Source organism: Cryptomeria japonica, chromosome 3 (genome assembly GCF_030272615.1).
Source record: "Cryptomeria japonica chromosome 3, Sugi_1.0, whole genome shotgun sequence".
In the NCBI taxonomy this organism is placed as follows: Eukaryota; Viridiplantae; Streptophyta; class Pinopsida; order Cupressales; family Cupressaceae; genus Cryptomeria; species Cryptomeria japonica.
In genome coordinates, this window is record NC_081407.1 from 825,209,167 (window position 1) to 825,223,376 (window position 14,210).

The window sequence follows — 14,210 nt, forward strand, 5'->3', positions numbered from 1 at the left end:
AGGAATTTGTTCCTTACCTTGTTGACGTGTATTTTGTACACTATCAAACATAGAATAAAATACCCAAGGGTACCTTATCCTCTCTTGAGTAAAGTCTCTGAATGCTGAAGATATCGCAAAAAAAGATCAATCAGGGTGACTTCAAGGTTATTCGCTGTAGGATCTCTACGTGTGGATAAGCACTAGTGGTCGTTGTGAATGCTGTTTCTTCAAGGGGTCTTACGCACTTTGGAAGTTGGTCCGTGTTACTCTTACTTAGCTGCAGGAACAAGAATTTCCTAACACTAACAAATTCTAAAAAAAAGATCAAAAGATAGGGTTTTCAAGAGATGAATTCTAATCTAATCCTAAGAATGACTCAATGTAGGCTAGACTTGGTAAGATTTTACCAATTTCAGTATTGCCAAGGAATTACAACTCTACTGGAATTGATGCGATCTTCTAAGGTGATTAGTGAATTTCAAATCATCAAGAATTATAGATACTACCATAAAGATACATATCAATAGTTCAATAATGACCGAAGGTTCAAGCAATCTAAATATCTCCAGTTGACCACGCAAGGCGTCCTTACAATCAGTAAGAAGCTAGTGGTTTGGAACATGAATCTCACCAAAGATCAAGCACAACACTTAGTCCTTCAACTTAAATACTATTTCGACTGAGAATGATTCAAGAAAGTAAACAACCATGAAGATAGCCACAAGAATTGCAATAAAACACCATAACTTCAATATTTTATTGATCTCAAAGCCAAAATAGACAACAATTGTTCGAAATTCTTTCTTCACTACTCAATCTTGCTACAAAATAACTTTCTTCTCTCCAAAGCTCTAACTATTATCTATCTCCTTAATATCTAATGACAAAAATGAAAATGAGAGGGTATATAGAGCATCCTCAATTACAATGAACGGCCTAGATCAAAAGAAGATCAACGGCTGAAATTCTGACACCTAAACCCTAATTAGGGTTTGTTACAAAAAGTTCCCTTTTAGATGAACATTATTAAATGCATAGCCAAATATTTAATTGACACAAAAATCGAGGAAACATAGACCAATGATAATTAAGATGCCACATCATTCTATAACAACCGTTCTTCTAGAACTTTGTTCCCTTTCCAATGCTCTTTTTTAGCATATGCAACGAATCTGGACACAATTCCTTCAATCTCAACAATAGGAATCTCGGGGAGATTCCTCATTCGCTCCTCCAAGTGGATAACCCGATCAAAGGCAGTGAGAAGAGCCGTTTCCCATCCAAGTTCGAGTTCTTTGATCTTCTCAATCAGGAGCATAGTAGTGAACATTAGATCCCATTGCCATCTGTGATGACATTCTCATCTTTGCAAAAGATGACCTTGACTCTCTCTTCCAACTCTTGGAGGTCCACATCCGTCTCAACTTCGATCCTCCTGTCAAGAATGATACACAAGACTTCAAACACCTTATCTTGAATTGGATGGATGACACCTTCAACTTGATTGCATTTGGTGCTGACGTCTTCAAAAAGAATCTCTTTCATCTGAAGTAGAGTTGACCACTAAAGTAGGTTATGAGTTCCTCCATCCATTATCTTTTCTTGTGCTAGGATCTTCCTTGGTGTTTGCCTAATTACTTGCAGAACAGGAATGATAACATCTCTAGTGTGAGCGAAAGCGGCTACAGTTATCATTAGGTTGTGGAGGATCTCAAGGACCTGGATAGCTCGGTGGATTGTCTTCATCATTCTTGTTGTAAATTCAACGGCTACTGTGTGGGATTTGTCAATCCAAGAGCTCATAAGCTGAACCAAGCTTTTGACTCTTTCTGCCTCGCCAACTGATTCAAGGGGAAGTGCTTGCACAGGAGATACTGTCGGATCCTGACGTCTCAAGGGCTGATTGAGATGACTAAAGTAGCCTCTCCAAGCACTGACTTCTCTCTCAAGCTTTCTATTCTTTTCCATTTCTTCTTTAAGTTTATCTTTAAGTGCTTCAAATGAATCAGTTGCCTCATCCAGTGCCTGTTCAGTAGTGAGTGGACCAAGCTCAAATGTTTCTACATCATACTCATCTGCAAGGATTTCACCTTCATACTTGTCCACTACTGGTGTAGCTATCTGCAATTTCCTGGATCCTGTCTCATCTCTGATCACCTTGGACATCTTGGTGGCCCTCTTCTTCTCCGTTACCTCTTGAGAATTTCCTATAAGGCTCTCTAAGTCAATCACATCTTCTTCATCTTCAATCACAATCACCCTTGTCAGTCTCTTTTTAACCAATCCGGAATGGCGGATCTTGTCTCTCTAACTTGTATTTCCTTAGGTAACGGTTCATCTTCTTGGAGAGGAGATGTCGCCTCATCATCATTTTCCTGATCCTCTTGTAGCTCATCAATTTGTAGCGGTTGACTTGATGAATGCTGAGGTGTTTGTCCCTTCTCTAGTTTGTCATTCTGTACCATGGATTCCATAGATTCATCAATCACAGGTACCATCTTCTCTTGACCTTCAGCTTGACTTGCCTTCTTTCCATGTCGAGAAGATGTGCCTGATGGGCGATCTCGATTGGCCTCTTGCTTCTTCTTGGAGGGTTCTCTTTTCTTAGGTCTTTCTTTCCTCTTTGCACCTCTAGGATGAGAATTGTCTTCACTTGCGCTCGCTCCTCCTTCTTCTGGCCTTTCCTCCAAAGTAAAAGTCATTGGTATGTTCTGCTCTCTTAACTTTTGATGTTGTACATCCACCCATCTGCGAGTACATGACAAAACTGGAGCCATCAAAGCTCTCAAGTCCGAAATATCAGGCTCGCTCCAATCTATCTTGACTCTCTTATCTTCCTTGTCATAGGATGACTGGAGATGTCTACCACTGTCCTGAGCTTGATCGGCTACTCTGTAAACTTTGCATTTCCTGATGAAATCTAAAGGTAATCTGGAATGCATCTTTCTTTTCACTTCTAAATCACTTGAGAGATTCATCCAAAAGTCCTCTACCTGAAATTCGTGTTTGTACCTCTTACCAACTGTCTCCTCCATATAACCATGAGGATCGAAATTCTCCCTCGAGGCAAAGAATGTGAATGAATATAAAGCTAATTCCTTCTCCGCATCTTCCGAGGCTTGAGTATTAGGACATACCTCAACTGAATTTTAAATGCCTTCACAATAAAAGTTCGATTTTTTAAGGCTTAAAATTAATTTATTAAATGCCAATTTAATTTTAATTTTTTCAAATGCCTCAAAATTAGTAATTTTGGTGATTATTTTAAGGAATATCAACGCTCAATAATGTAAAAATGAAGGATATCACCAACTTCGCCCTGGACCTTCAGTGAAGGTCAGGAGCGATTTTTCAATCTAGTCCTTGCATACCTCCTTTTTCGTCCAAAACTTCATCTAGGCATTTAAATGGCATTTTTAACTGCAGTTTTGAGTTTGATTTCATTTGATCTCTAGGAGGAAAGTGCTATTAGGACTTTTTCGCCCTGGACCCTCAAAGAGGGTTAGGAGCGATTTTTCAATTTTGCTCTTAATCCTTCATCTTTTAATTGTCAATTCTCCTTGTGGGGTAAGCAATGATCTCCTTCACTCGTTCTATGCATGCTTGGTTTTCTTTTGCAATGCAAAATAGGGGCTTCAAAGATTTTCGCTCTGGGCCTCCAGTGAGGGTCAGGAGCGACTTTTGCAATTTAGGCTAGGATCATCAAGTTTTGGAGGTAAATCCTTGTTCATCATGTTTTGGAGGACCTTTCCACCTTAGCACAACCTTGCCTTAGCGCGATCTTGAAGGGAAGTTGTTGGTTATCATTCTTCACTCCCTTTTGAGTCTTGGAAACAAAAATACCATCTCGAAATACAAGGGAAGTGAGAATTCTTGGAAATTTCGCCCTGGACCCTTGGAGAGGGTCAGGAGCGATTTTCCCTATTGTCATCAAAATTTGTAGTCTTAGCATCTCCATTCCACTTCACGGCCTTTCAAACACCATATCTAACTTGTGCCTAGGCTTAGCTTTGCTCAATTTTGGAGAAAAAAGTTGGATATTAGGTTTTTCGCCCTGGGCCCTCAAAGAGGGTGAGGAGCGATTTTGCAAATTCAAGTTTATCCATCTTTTGTTAGCCCTCCAAATTATCTTCAATGGTCAAAACTCACCCTTCCTCACTCATTCAAGCAAGATTTTGTCTTAATTCTTCAAAGGAGGAGAGAAACTTAGAAATTCGCCCTGGACCTTCAGAGAGGGTCAGGAGCAACTTTTCAAACCTGGCTTGATTGCCTCCTCGTTGATCGTCCAAATTATATTCAATGGGTAAAACACACTTGCTTTCATCTATTCCAATCATAAAAATCACTTTGAGCTAGCAAGAAATGTGCCTTTTGAAAATTTCGCTCTGGACCTTCAGAGAGGGTCAGGAGCGAATTTTCCCTTAGCCTTCAAAATTCATCATTTTTCATGCCGTCAAGTCTTCAAAAGCATCAATTCACGTCCAATCATCCCTCCTGGAGACCCTGCACAAAACAAATTAGAAAAGTCAGTGACAAATATGCCTTTAAATAACATTTTCGCCTTGGACCCTCAGCAAGGGTCAGGAGCGATTTCACCCTTTCTGGCTAAATTATTCAAAATTTAAGTCTCCAATCACTTCACAAAGCAGAGTTAGGTCATTCTCAAGGCTAGGAACCAGTTAGCAAGCCTTCTCAAAACAAGAATTTGTGTTTTAGGATGAAGTTCGCTCTGGACCCTCAGCAAGGGTCAGGAGTGACTTCTCTATTTCAGGCATCATTTTGCTTTCAAAATTCATCAAAACTTCCCCAGGCAAGAACACACCAAAATCCTCTTAAAACATCTCAACACTTAGCCAAAATTGTGAAGGAGCCAAAATTGTGAAGGAAATCCAGTCTACAAGGATTTTCGCCCTAGGCCCTTAGAGAAGGTCAGGAGCAAAATTGGCATTATCAGGCTCTTGATCTATTTCCTCGCTTATTCAACTTAACCCACTAGACTCACTTTCTTCACTGACTGTGTTTAACTGACTTAGACCAGGAAACAACTGGACCTTACCATAAAGACCTTCAATCTAGACTTAACCTGAGACCAATTTGACTCCCCTGACAGGCTTACCTTATTTCAACAATCTTAATTCTTCAGGAAGACATTTTAACAATTTTCCAAAATTTGACTGGACTTAGTTTTAATAACATCAAAAGGGACCCTTAAGGTTTAGCCCTAGCCCAGACAAACCACTCACTCACTCAAAACCCTAAAAGCAAAGAGAAGAACAAGAAAAACAAAAGCAAAAAAAAGAGGGGGTCCCCATTCTAATGGGGCAATGTGTGAAATGGTCACAACATACCCCGAGGAAGGAAATTCTTCATGCCTTAGCCAATTTTCATGATTTCCAAGAACTATGTCTTGAAGGAAGAAATTTCAAACACTTAGTCAATTTTTTACCTTTCTTGGAATTCTGTCCTGAAGGAAGGAATTTCCGACACAACCAATTTTTTCACTTTCTTGGAATTTCTTCTTCTTGGGCACAATTTTGACTTGGTGGAGGATTCAATGAAATTTGTGAATCCTCCATGCCTCCTTCATTTTGGCGCTTGTCCTTCATCTTGGACAAAATTTTGACTTGGTGGAGGATTCAGTGAATTTGTGAATCCTCCATGCCTCCTTCATTTTGGCGCTTGTCCTTCATCTTGGACAAAATTTTGACTTGGTGGAGGATTCAGTGAATTTGTGAATCCTCCATGCCTCCTTCTATCTGGTGCTCCTTCTCTCACTTGGGCGCTAAAATGCCTTGGTCAAGGACTCTTGCAATTTGCCTGTTTCTCCATGCATTCTTCATTCTGGCGCCCTCCACAAGGCTGGGGTGAAAATTCCTCCTGAGGAAGGAATTCATTGTTTTGTGAATTGTCCATGTCTTCTTTTCAACATCCCTATTTTTTAGGGATCCTCCTAAAATTTAGGAGCTAGGTTCATTGGATGGAGAATTTTGCCACGATTTCGAATCTATAAAATTTTCCACTCTGTCAAGATTCGGTGTCTAAAAATAGCAAATTTAAAAATTTGCCCGAGGGGAATTTTGCTTTTTATTCCTCCTTGACTCCTTGGATTCTATGCCTTAAGGGAAATTTCAACTTTTAGCTTGGGCAGAGTTTTCTCTATGTGGAGGATTCATGAAATTTATCCATCTATCCTTGCCTGACCCATTTTGGCGCCCAATTGCATCCTTGGGCAAAGTTTTCACTCTGCCATGGATTCATGGAATTTGTCCATCTGTCCTTGCCTTCCTCATTTTGGCGCCCAACTGCATACTTGGGCGGAATTTTCGCTCTGCCATGGATTCATGGAATTTTCCATCTGTCCTTGCCTTCCTCATTTTGGTGCCCAACTGCATGCTTGGGCGCAATTTTCACTCTGCCATGTATTCATGGAATTTTCCATCTGTCCTTGCCTTCCTCATTTTGGTGCCCGACTGCATACTTGGGCGGAATTTTCACTCTGCCATGGATTCATGGAATTTTCCATCTGTCCTTGCCTTCCTCATTTTGGCGCCCAACTGCATACTTGGGCGCAATTTTCAGTCTGGCCAGGGATTCATGGATTTTTCCCTCTGTCCTTGGCTTCTTCATTTTGGCGTCTGACTGCAAACTTGGGCGCAATTTTGCTCTGGCTAGGGATTCATGGATTTTTCCCTCTGTCCTTGGCTTCTTCATTTTGGCGCCTGACTACATAGTTGGGCAAAATTTTGCTAGTGTGAAGGATTCATGGATTTTCCTTCTCTCCATGGAAATCCCATTTTGACGCCCAATTCCACATTTGGGTGGATTTTCGCTTATGCCATGGATTCATGGATCTTCCTTCTCTCCATGGAAATCCCATTTTGGCGCCCAATTCCACATTTGGGCAGATTTTCGCTTATGCCATGGATGGATTCATGGATTTTCCTTCTCTCCATGGAAATTCCATTTTGGCGACCAATTCCACATTTGGGCGGATTTTCGCTTATGCCATGGATTCATGGATTTTCCTTCTCTCCATGGAAATTCCATTTTGGCGCCCGACTCCACATTTGGGCGGATTTTTGCTTTGGCCATGGATTCATGGATTTTTCTTCTGTCCTTGGCTTCTCTATCATTTAATCTCCCAGACTTAGAATATTTTGACCTCTTGAGATTTTGAAGTGTTTTCCTGAGCTTTCCATTTTAGGCATGGATTTCCAACACTTGACCCATTTCTGGCTTTCTTTGTCTGCTGTTTGACTTTCTGGAATTAGAAATCTGCGAACGCCTGATCCTTGTCGCCTTGTTTGACTGACCCTGCTAGTACTGACTTTCCAAAAATAGAAACTTCCCAGGTGTCAACGTGAGACCCCTAGATAGGGTGCAGTAATGACTTACTATAAATATAAACTTACTAAAAATAGAAATTACTAAAAATAGTAAGTTTGATTTTTGGCAAAATGACGACATTTTGGGACTTGGAAAAATCCCAAAAAAGTAGGGACTTTCTAAAAATAGAAAGTTGCTCCGTTTGGGCTCAAATTTTACTAGGAGGTCCCTTGAAGGGTCTTGATTCTAGACTTGACCAATATGACCCCCAAACACTTGCAAAGTAGAGAGACTGACGAGATTGCTACGAAAAGACCCCAAAAACGCAAGCCAAAAGACTGGGAGGGCCTAAAAAGTAGGGGGTCCCCCTCTGCAATGGGGCGATGTGTGAAAATGTCACAACAGGTTCCTCCTGGGTCCTTCACAGGTAGTCGGGTTTCCTGTGGGTCTTGTGTCGCAGGACCCACAGGGAACCCGACCACCTGGGAAGGACCCGGGTGGAACCCAGGTCGAACCTAGGAGGACCCGCGTGAACCCAGGCCTGTGGTTTCCCAAAAACGGGGCCCACGGGTCAAAAAAACAATTAAAAACATTAAAAAAAGACTTTTTAAAATAGTTTTTTAATAATAAAACTCTAATTCACCCCTTTATGACTTTTTAAAAAAGACTTGAAACTTGAATATTATCTTTTTTGCAAATTATGAATATGATATTAGACTTTAGTTATTAGTTTACTGATTACATTTGCGATATATGAATATTTATTGGCATTGGCAATTATGGATTTATGATTTATGATTTATGTATGGATATTCACATTGTATATTTTATTTTTGTATGGATTGTATATATTGAACATATATATATATATACGTACGGACGAATCCGTACCCGTACCCAATATTTTTTTTTTTTTTGCCGAATCCGCGAATCCGTACCCGAACCGGTAACTTAGTCTCTAAGTTAGTTTCCATAGGAGTAGACATAGATTTACAATCCATCATATCAATGACATATTTTCTTGACTAAGGATACGATCTTTGCCATACTTCTAGTCCTAGACAGTAATGCATTAGGCCTAGATCCTTCATTCCAAATTCAGTGGCTAATTCTTTCTTACATCTAATGATGAGAGTATCTCCAACAGTTAGAAATAAATCATTCACATATATATAAGAAACAGAATTAGCAGTTCACTATTGAATACTTTTAAAGTGAAGATTAGAATCAACATCATTCTTGCAAGATCCTAAACTAATCAAATACTTGACAATATTCTCATACCAAGCTCAAGAAGTTTGCATAAAATCAGATATGAGTATCAACCACTCAAAAGGATACACATTGTAGTTGAACACAAGCGTATGATTGAAAGCCAACTTCAATAAGTTAGATACCTCATTCATCTTAGGTTTCATTATCAAGAGAATACTTACTTCAAAGAATGTAATAGGCAGTATGCTAAAGATAATGTCACAATGAATATTATGTGAGAATGATGAAAGCCGTGACAGAAAATGCATTAGAGCTAAAGGCAATCCTCTACACAAGAGGAGTAGAGCAAGGTTATAATAATAACATAACAAAGAACATGAGAGCCTATTATGAAGAGCTGAAGAGAACCAAGTGTTACACTGTCACAACCCTACATGACAACCTTATCCAAACATAAAACAAAACATAAAATACAGTCCATACGATGTTAAGAGATTTGATGCAAATCAAGAGACACACCATAAGAGTATATAATTCTAGAGCAGCAAGACCATTGAGCATTTCAAGACTTAGATAGAATACAATGCATCAGAACTATGCAGCAAGTATCTTAAAGGATTAGATCATAATATGAAGATAGTAAGGTCAACATTGGGCATAGATACTAAGTAGGATGCCTATCCTATCACACCAATGACTAAGGTTCCATGTTTCTGAATCTCCTATAAATTTATTCATCTTCCTATTTGTGCTTGCTGTTATATCCATCATAATACTCCTAGATTTATATCTGAATACACATGCTGAAGTCTTAAGTGCCAAGGATGTATTTAGATCAATGCATCAATTCGGATCATTACATATTCATAGCAAATCACATCAGACTAGGGCATAACTAACTTCAATAATTCAAACTGGATTAGAACAAATTCTTGACACAAGAACAAGGCTCGAACTAGGGTGATTGTTACAAACCTTAGGAAGAAAGTTATGCAATACTAAGATCTGAAAACAAGTGCACAAACTGACATATGAAAGCACCCTCAGATGAAGTAGTTAACAAGCAAGAGAACCTTGTGCACTAGATAAGACACCAATAACAATAAGGTAATCAGATGCAAATCTCCAACCAGGTGGACCCTACAATTGAGGATAGAGGAATGAGAACACTTGAAATCTTATTCTTGCTATCGTCCCATCGATGCCTTCAATTTGTCAAGCAGACATTGCTGTTGAACTTTCTGATTCACGGTAGACTTCTTGAATTGCTTTAGCTCATCCAGATCCGAAGGCTCAGTCAGATCCTTATCTTTCACAAACTGTAATGGACCTTCCATGATGTAAAATTTAGGGCACCTTCAAGTCTGTCCTCTACTTTCAGACTCGTAACCATCTTGCAAAACTAAAACAGCAAACTGAAAGTGAAGGACGACTAATAATCTGATTATTTAGAATGAACCTAAAGCTCTGATACCATGTTAATTTTAGGCAATCAAATGTTAATTTAAGCAATTATATTATAATCAGACTGTGAATGAATAGTAACAGTAATAAAACACAAGACAAAAGACACAAATACCCTGGAAAAACCTCCCTCTTGGAGGTGAAAACCCAACCTTAAAATACAACATGTATTATCTCAAATGTAGGCAATTACAAGGCCATACACTTATCTCAGATTGCTGTTCAATGTATCAATGAAGACTGCAGCCCTTATCAACAGCGAATAGCAAGGAGGATCAGCAGCAGATGTCTAAGATCAGATTCACACAGTAGGAGTTCCTATCAAGTTCACATGAGGATTTTGACAACTTGATTGCAGCCCTTATCAACAGCGAATAGCAAGGAGGATCAGCAGCAGATGTGTTCACATGAGGATCTTTGACAACTTCGCCACACACAATCAACCTTGATGAGTTCGCACAATAGGCTTGTATAATTTACCATGAGTGAAGGAGAGATCGCTGCTTGAAGAGCAGATAACATTTGCATGAGATGAATATTGTGTTATGACTTCATTTGCTTGTTAGATTTATATCCCATCTTTGGCGTCAACCCTCAAGTCGGCTTGCATTAAATAATCTATTTATCTCCATTTATTGTCACCACGTCACATGAGTTTGGGCCCAGCCCTAAGTTCCATTTATTGCCTACACATCACATGAGTTTAGGCCCAGCCCTAAGTTCCATTTATTGTCGTCACATTACATATGTTTGGGTCCAGCCCAAAATAGTTCGAACTGCATGGGAGGTAATACATGTGTATTTTAATTGTCATTGACAACATTAAAATACAATAGACAGGTATCCGAGCTAGCTACTATTTCAACAGAAATGAGAAGATCAATATGACAAGAATAAAATGTATTCCTATCAATCAATACAAATAACATGAATAGATTGAAATTACAAAGGGAACCCGTTGGTTATATAGGCCAAAATGAGATATAAGATATCATAAGAAGTGTTTTAATATTATGATATATGACAGAGTGATAGGATAAGATCACTTGTCACCTAGAGATTTCTAGAAAGATTCCCATGTGAACCCTAAGTAAACTTATGTGATAAAGTGTACAAAGGACCTAATAGTGAAACTAGTTTGGTAATATCCCTTTTTACACCAACGTGAGCTAGGGGCAAATCAATGCAAATATGGATTCCTCTATCCTCTATCACCTTGGCAAACATCAATTATAGCCTATGAGGCCTCCTTAGGTCAATGGAATCAAAGGTTCCTAATTCTAATCTCTTGCAGAAATGTGTCAAGTTGTTTGTAAATAACATCCAACAGCAAAAAGAGTATCAACAGATTCTCCAAGACTATCTCAAAAGCAAGCAACTCAACGTGCTCAGGCGAAACTTTATATGTCTGCAAAGTAGCATTGAGGTAATCAAACACATATTCACTAGTTAAAATAATGGGGGAAGCTTGCTAAAGGTATTCAGTAAGACAAGCACCAGTTTGCAGCAAGAACCCCAATCAATCCAATGGGACTCTCTGCTGGAGCTCATGTCACATGTAAGGGTTGCACAAAACACTATTTGCAATATGGAAGTGAAGCTACTGATGTACATGGAATCAGCATAAACCTAAAACAAGGGTTATGAATTCCCAGATGTACTTCCCACTAAAAGACTAGAAGATATACGCCATTTTGCAAAATAGATATGTAATGGCAGTCTACTATGTTATGTTTTGGTAGTTTTCTATGTTCTTGTTAACCGTTGAACTAAGTAAACATCGATGTAAGTATATTCTTTTGTACCAAGCCACATGGCCTTGCTATGGGAGACCATCAGGGATTTTTGTGAAAATACCAATTTATTAATATAATTATTTTCTATCAAAAAAATATCGCAGTACTTGAACCAAGAGAGGTTAATGGCACCACAAGATCTTAATCCAAGATTGGAAGGTATAATATTAATGATTCTGTTTTGTGGTAGAAATTATATCTGGGATTCGGTCCCTTACTCCTTTTTGCTTCTTTTTTCCTTAATGAGAAATTTAGATTTTGTGTGAATTGAAGGCCTTTATTTACTGATGACTTGCATCTTTCTATTGGATATCCTTTAGATTTTGTTACCGTTACATGCTTATTCATTTTGTTTTGTCAATCAATCTTACTGCAGATTCAAGAATTTCTGGTTTTAGGAAGCCAACCACTGACAGTCCTGAGGGATAAGTTATATTGCTTAACGGATCAGTTGATGCAGAAGGCTGGACAACATGTTCCTTCAGGATATTTTCTTATTGAGGTAACTATTGTCATTTTCATAATTCATCAATTCTATAATCATTTTACATGATTGAAACAGTTTTCCTTACTTTGTTACTAACAGTTCCTGATCCTTCCAACAGAATGTGTTCTACAATGACTTCAGGGATCCAATGGCTAGTGACTATAGCAGGCCAATCATCAACTGGTTCAATAATCAAAGAGGTGAGGCGCTTGAAAAGTGGAAGGCCATAATAGCTGCTGGCTTTAAAAAGAAACAAAGAGTGCTGCTTCAGGAATCTTTGCCATCAGATCAACTTCCTTTCTTCAGGACTACCAACATGTCTACAACTTGTTTTGCTGATTTACAGTTTCAGTTAGGTGTTCGGTACCTTTATTGTCACCAGGTATGAGGCTTTAAGATAAATTAAGCATGACAGGTTAGGTAAACATACACTGACGTTAAGATTCAGGAAATGCTAGCATCATATACGTGGCTTGGGTTTTTGTTATGTTTAAACTTATATTTTATGTTTCTGGAAACTTTGTTGTAAATTATTACCATAAAAACTGGTAGGCCTTTCAGTTTCTTATTCACATGTTTTTTTGTTTCTTGTTTCCCAGAACAAATTGTACACACAACTAAAAGATGCAATTTCGATTTTCTTCAAGTGCTATGATGCTTTAATTTTGCACTGAATTTTTGGAATTTTTATTGACCTATGATTGATCTTACTGCACAATCAGGGTGATTGTAAGCATGGAATTGTTATAAGGGATATGCGGTTAATTCATCCAGAAGATGTTCAAAATAAGTATGCCTACCCTCTATTGACATTTCAGCCTCGTGTGCGTCATAGAAAATGTACCATCTGTGATATCTATCGTGCAAAGAAGATCACTTACGACGACAAATGGGCTCCAGAAAACCCATCATTTTTTTGTGAGAATTGTTACTATCTCCTACACTACAATCAGGATGGAACTCTTATGTATGATGACTTCAGTGTCTTTGATTACCACCATGAATAGACTGGGATATAATATCTTATATGTACTTAATTGTTTTGTATATATTGTTATGAGTACATGAAGATGTTCGAAGTCAAGGTCAAGATACCTAAGGGAATAGGATCTATCTCCTTTTAATGGAGCAGTTTTGGTTACATCCATTGTACTTTTTGCAATGCATTGAGATAACCTTTGGAGCTTTACTTGTTGCAAGTCCAATGGTGGCATTCAATCTAATTTGGATATCCATAGAGAATCGTATTGAAGGTCTATATGTGATATTTTGTATCATAAGTATTGACTTAGAAAATGCTTTTTATAACACTTTGCTTTGCTTAAGTGGACCATTTGTGTTCATGAGAGCTGGGCTCTTGTAAACTATTATCCAATAAATATGGGTTGATGAAGATTGGCTCAAAACCATTATAAAATACTCTGATACACTTCGAAAACACCACTTGTGTAAACAGTCTTTTCTAGTTGCAAAGCTGATTTAAATCATGTCTTGTAAAAGATTTTTTTGCAGCAACACAGATTCTGTGGACTTCAAATAGGTAGTAAAAAGCTTGTAGAATGTTTGACAAAGATATTGAATTACATATGCACTCTATCATGAGAGTTTTCCTACCATGCAATATGTATATATATATATATATATATATAGAGAGAGAGAGAGAGAGAGAGAGAGAGAGAGAGAGAGAGAGAGTGCGTCAAGTTCTTGCCAACAATGTAGTTAGTTTAAAGTAGGTAGAAAGATAAAGATAGAGATGGGAAATGATATATGGAGATAGGTAGAGAGAGGTGAAGAGATAATGAAGGGATATATAGATAGAGAGGGAGCTCGTAGAAGATGGGAAGATAGAGAGAGGGGGCAAGAGCGAGAGATAAAGGAGGTGATATTGTATAAATAGATATAGATAGAGGGAGGGATAGGGAGAAAATAGATAGAGGGAT

At 38.4% G+C, this 14,210-nt stretch overlaps 1 protein-coding gene across 2 annotated transcripts in view; it reads left to right on the forward strand.

Moving 5' to 3' along the window:
- LOC131054788 (snRNA-activating protein complex subunit) overlaps positions 1-13,459 on the forward strand; it is a 206,156-nt gene extending 192,697 nt beyond the window's left edge. For both annotated transcript variants that reach the window (XM_057989384.2, XM_057989385.2), the window contains exons 9-11: positions 12,160-12,285; positions 12,389-12,652; positions 12,993-13,459. In XM_057989384.2, coding sequence (XP_057845367.1) covers positions 12,160-12,285; positions 12,389-12,652; positions 12,993-13,277 — 675 coding nt within the window. In that variant the 3' untranslated portion in view covers positions 13,278-13,459. The remainder of the gene's footprint in view (positions 1-12,159; positions 12,286-12,388; positions 12,653-12,992) is intronic.
- The last annotated feature ends 751 nt before the right edge of the window (positions 13,460-14,210 follow it).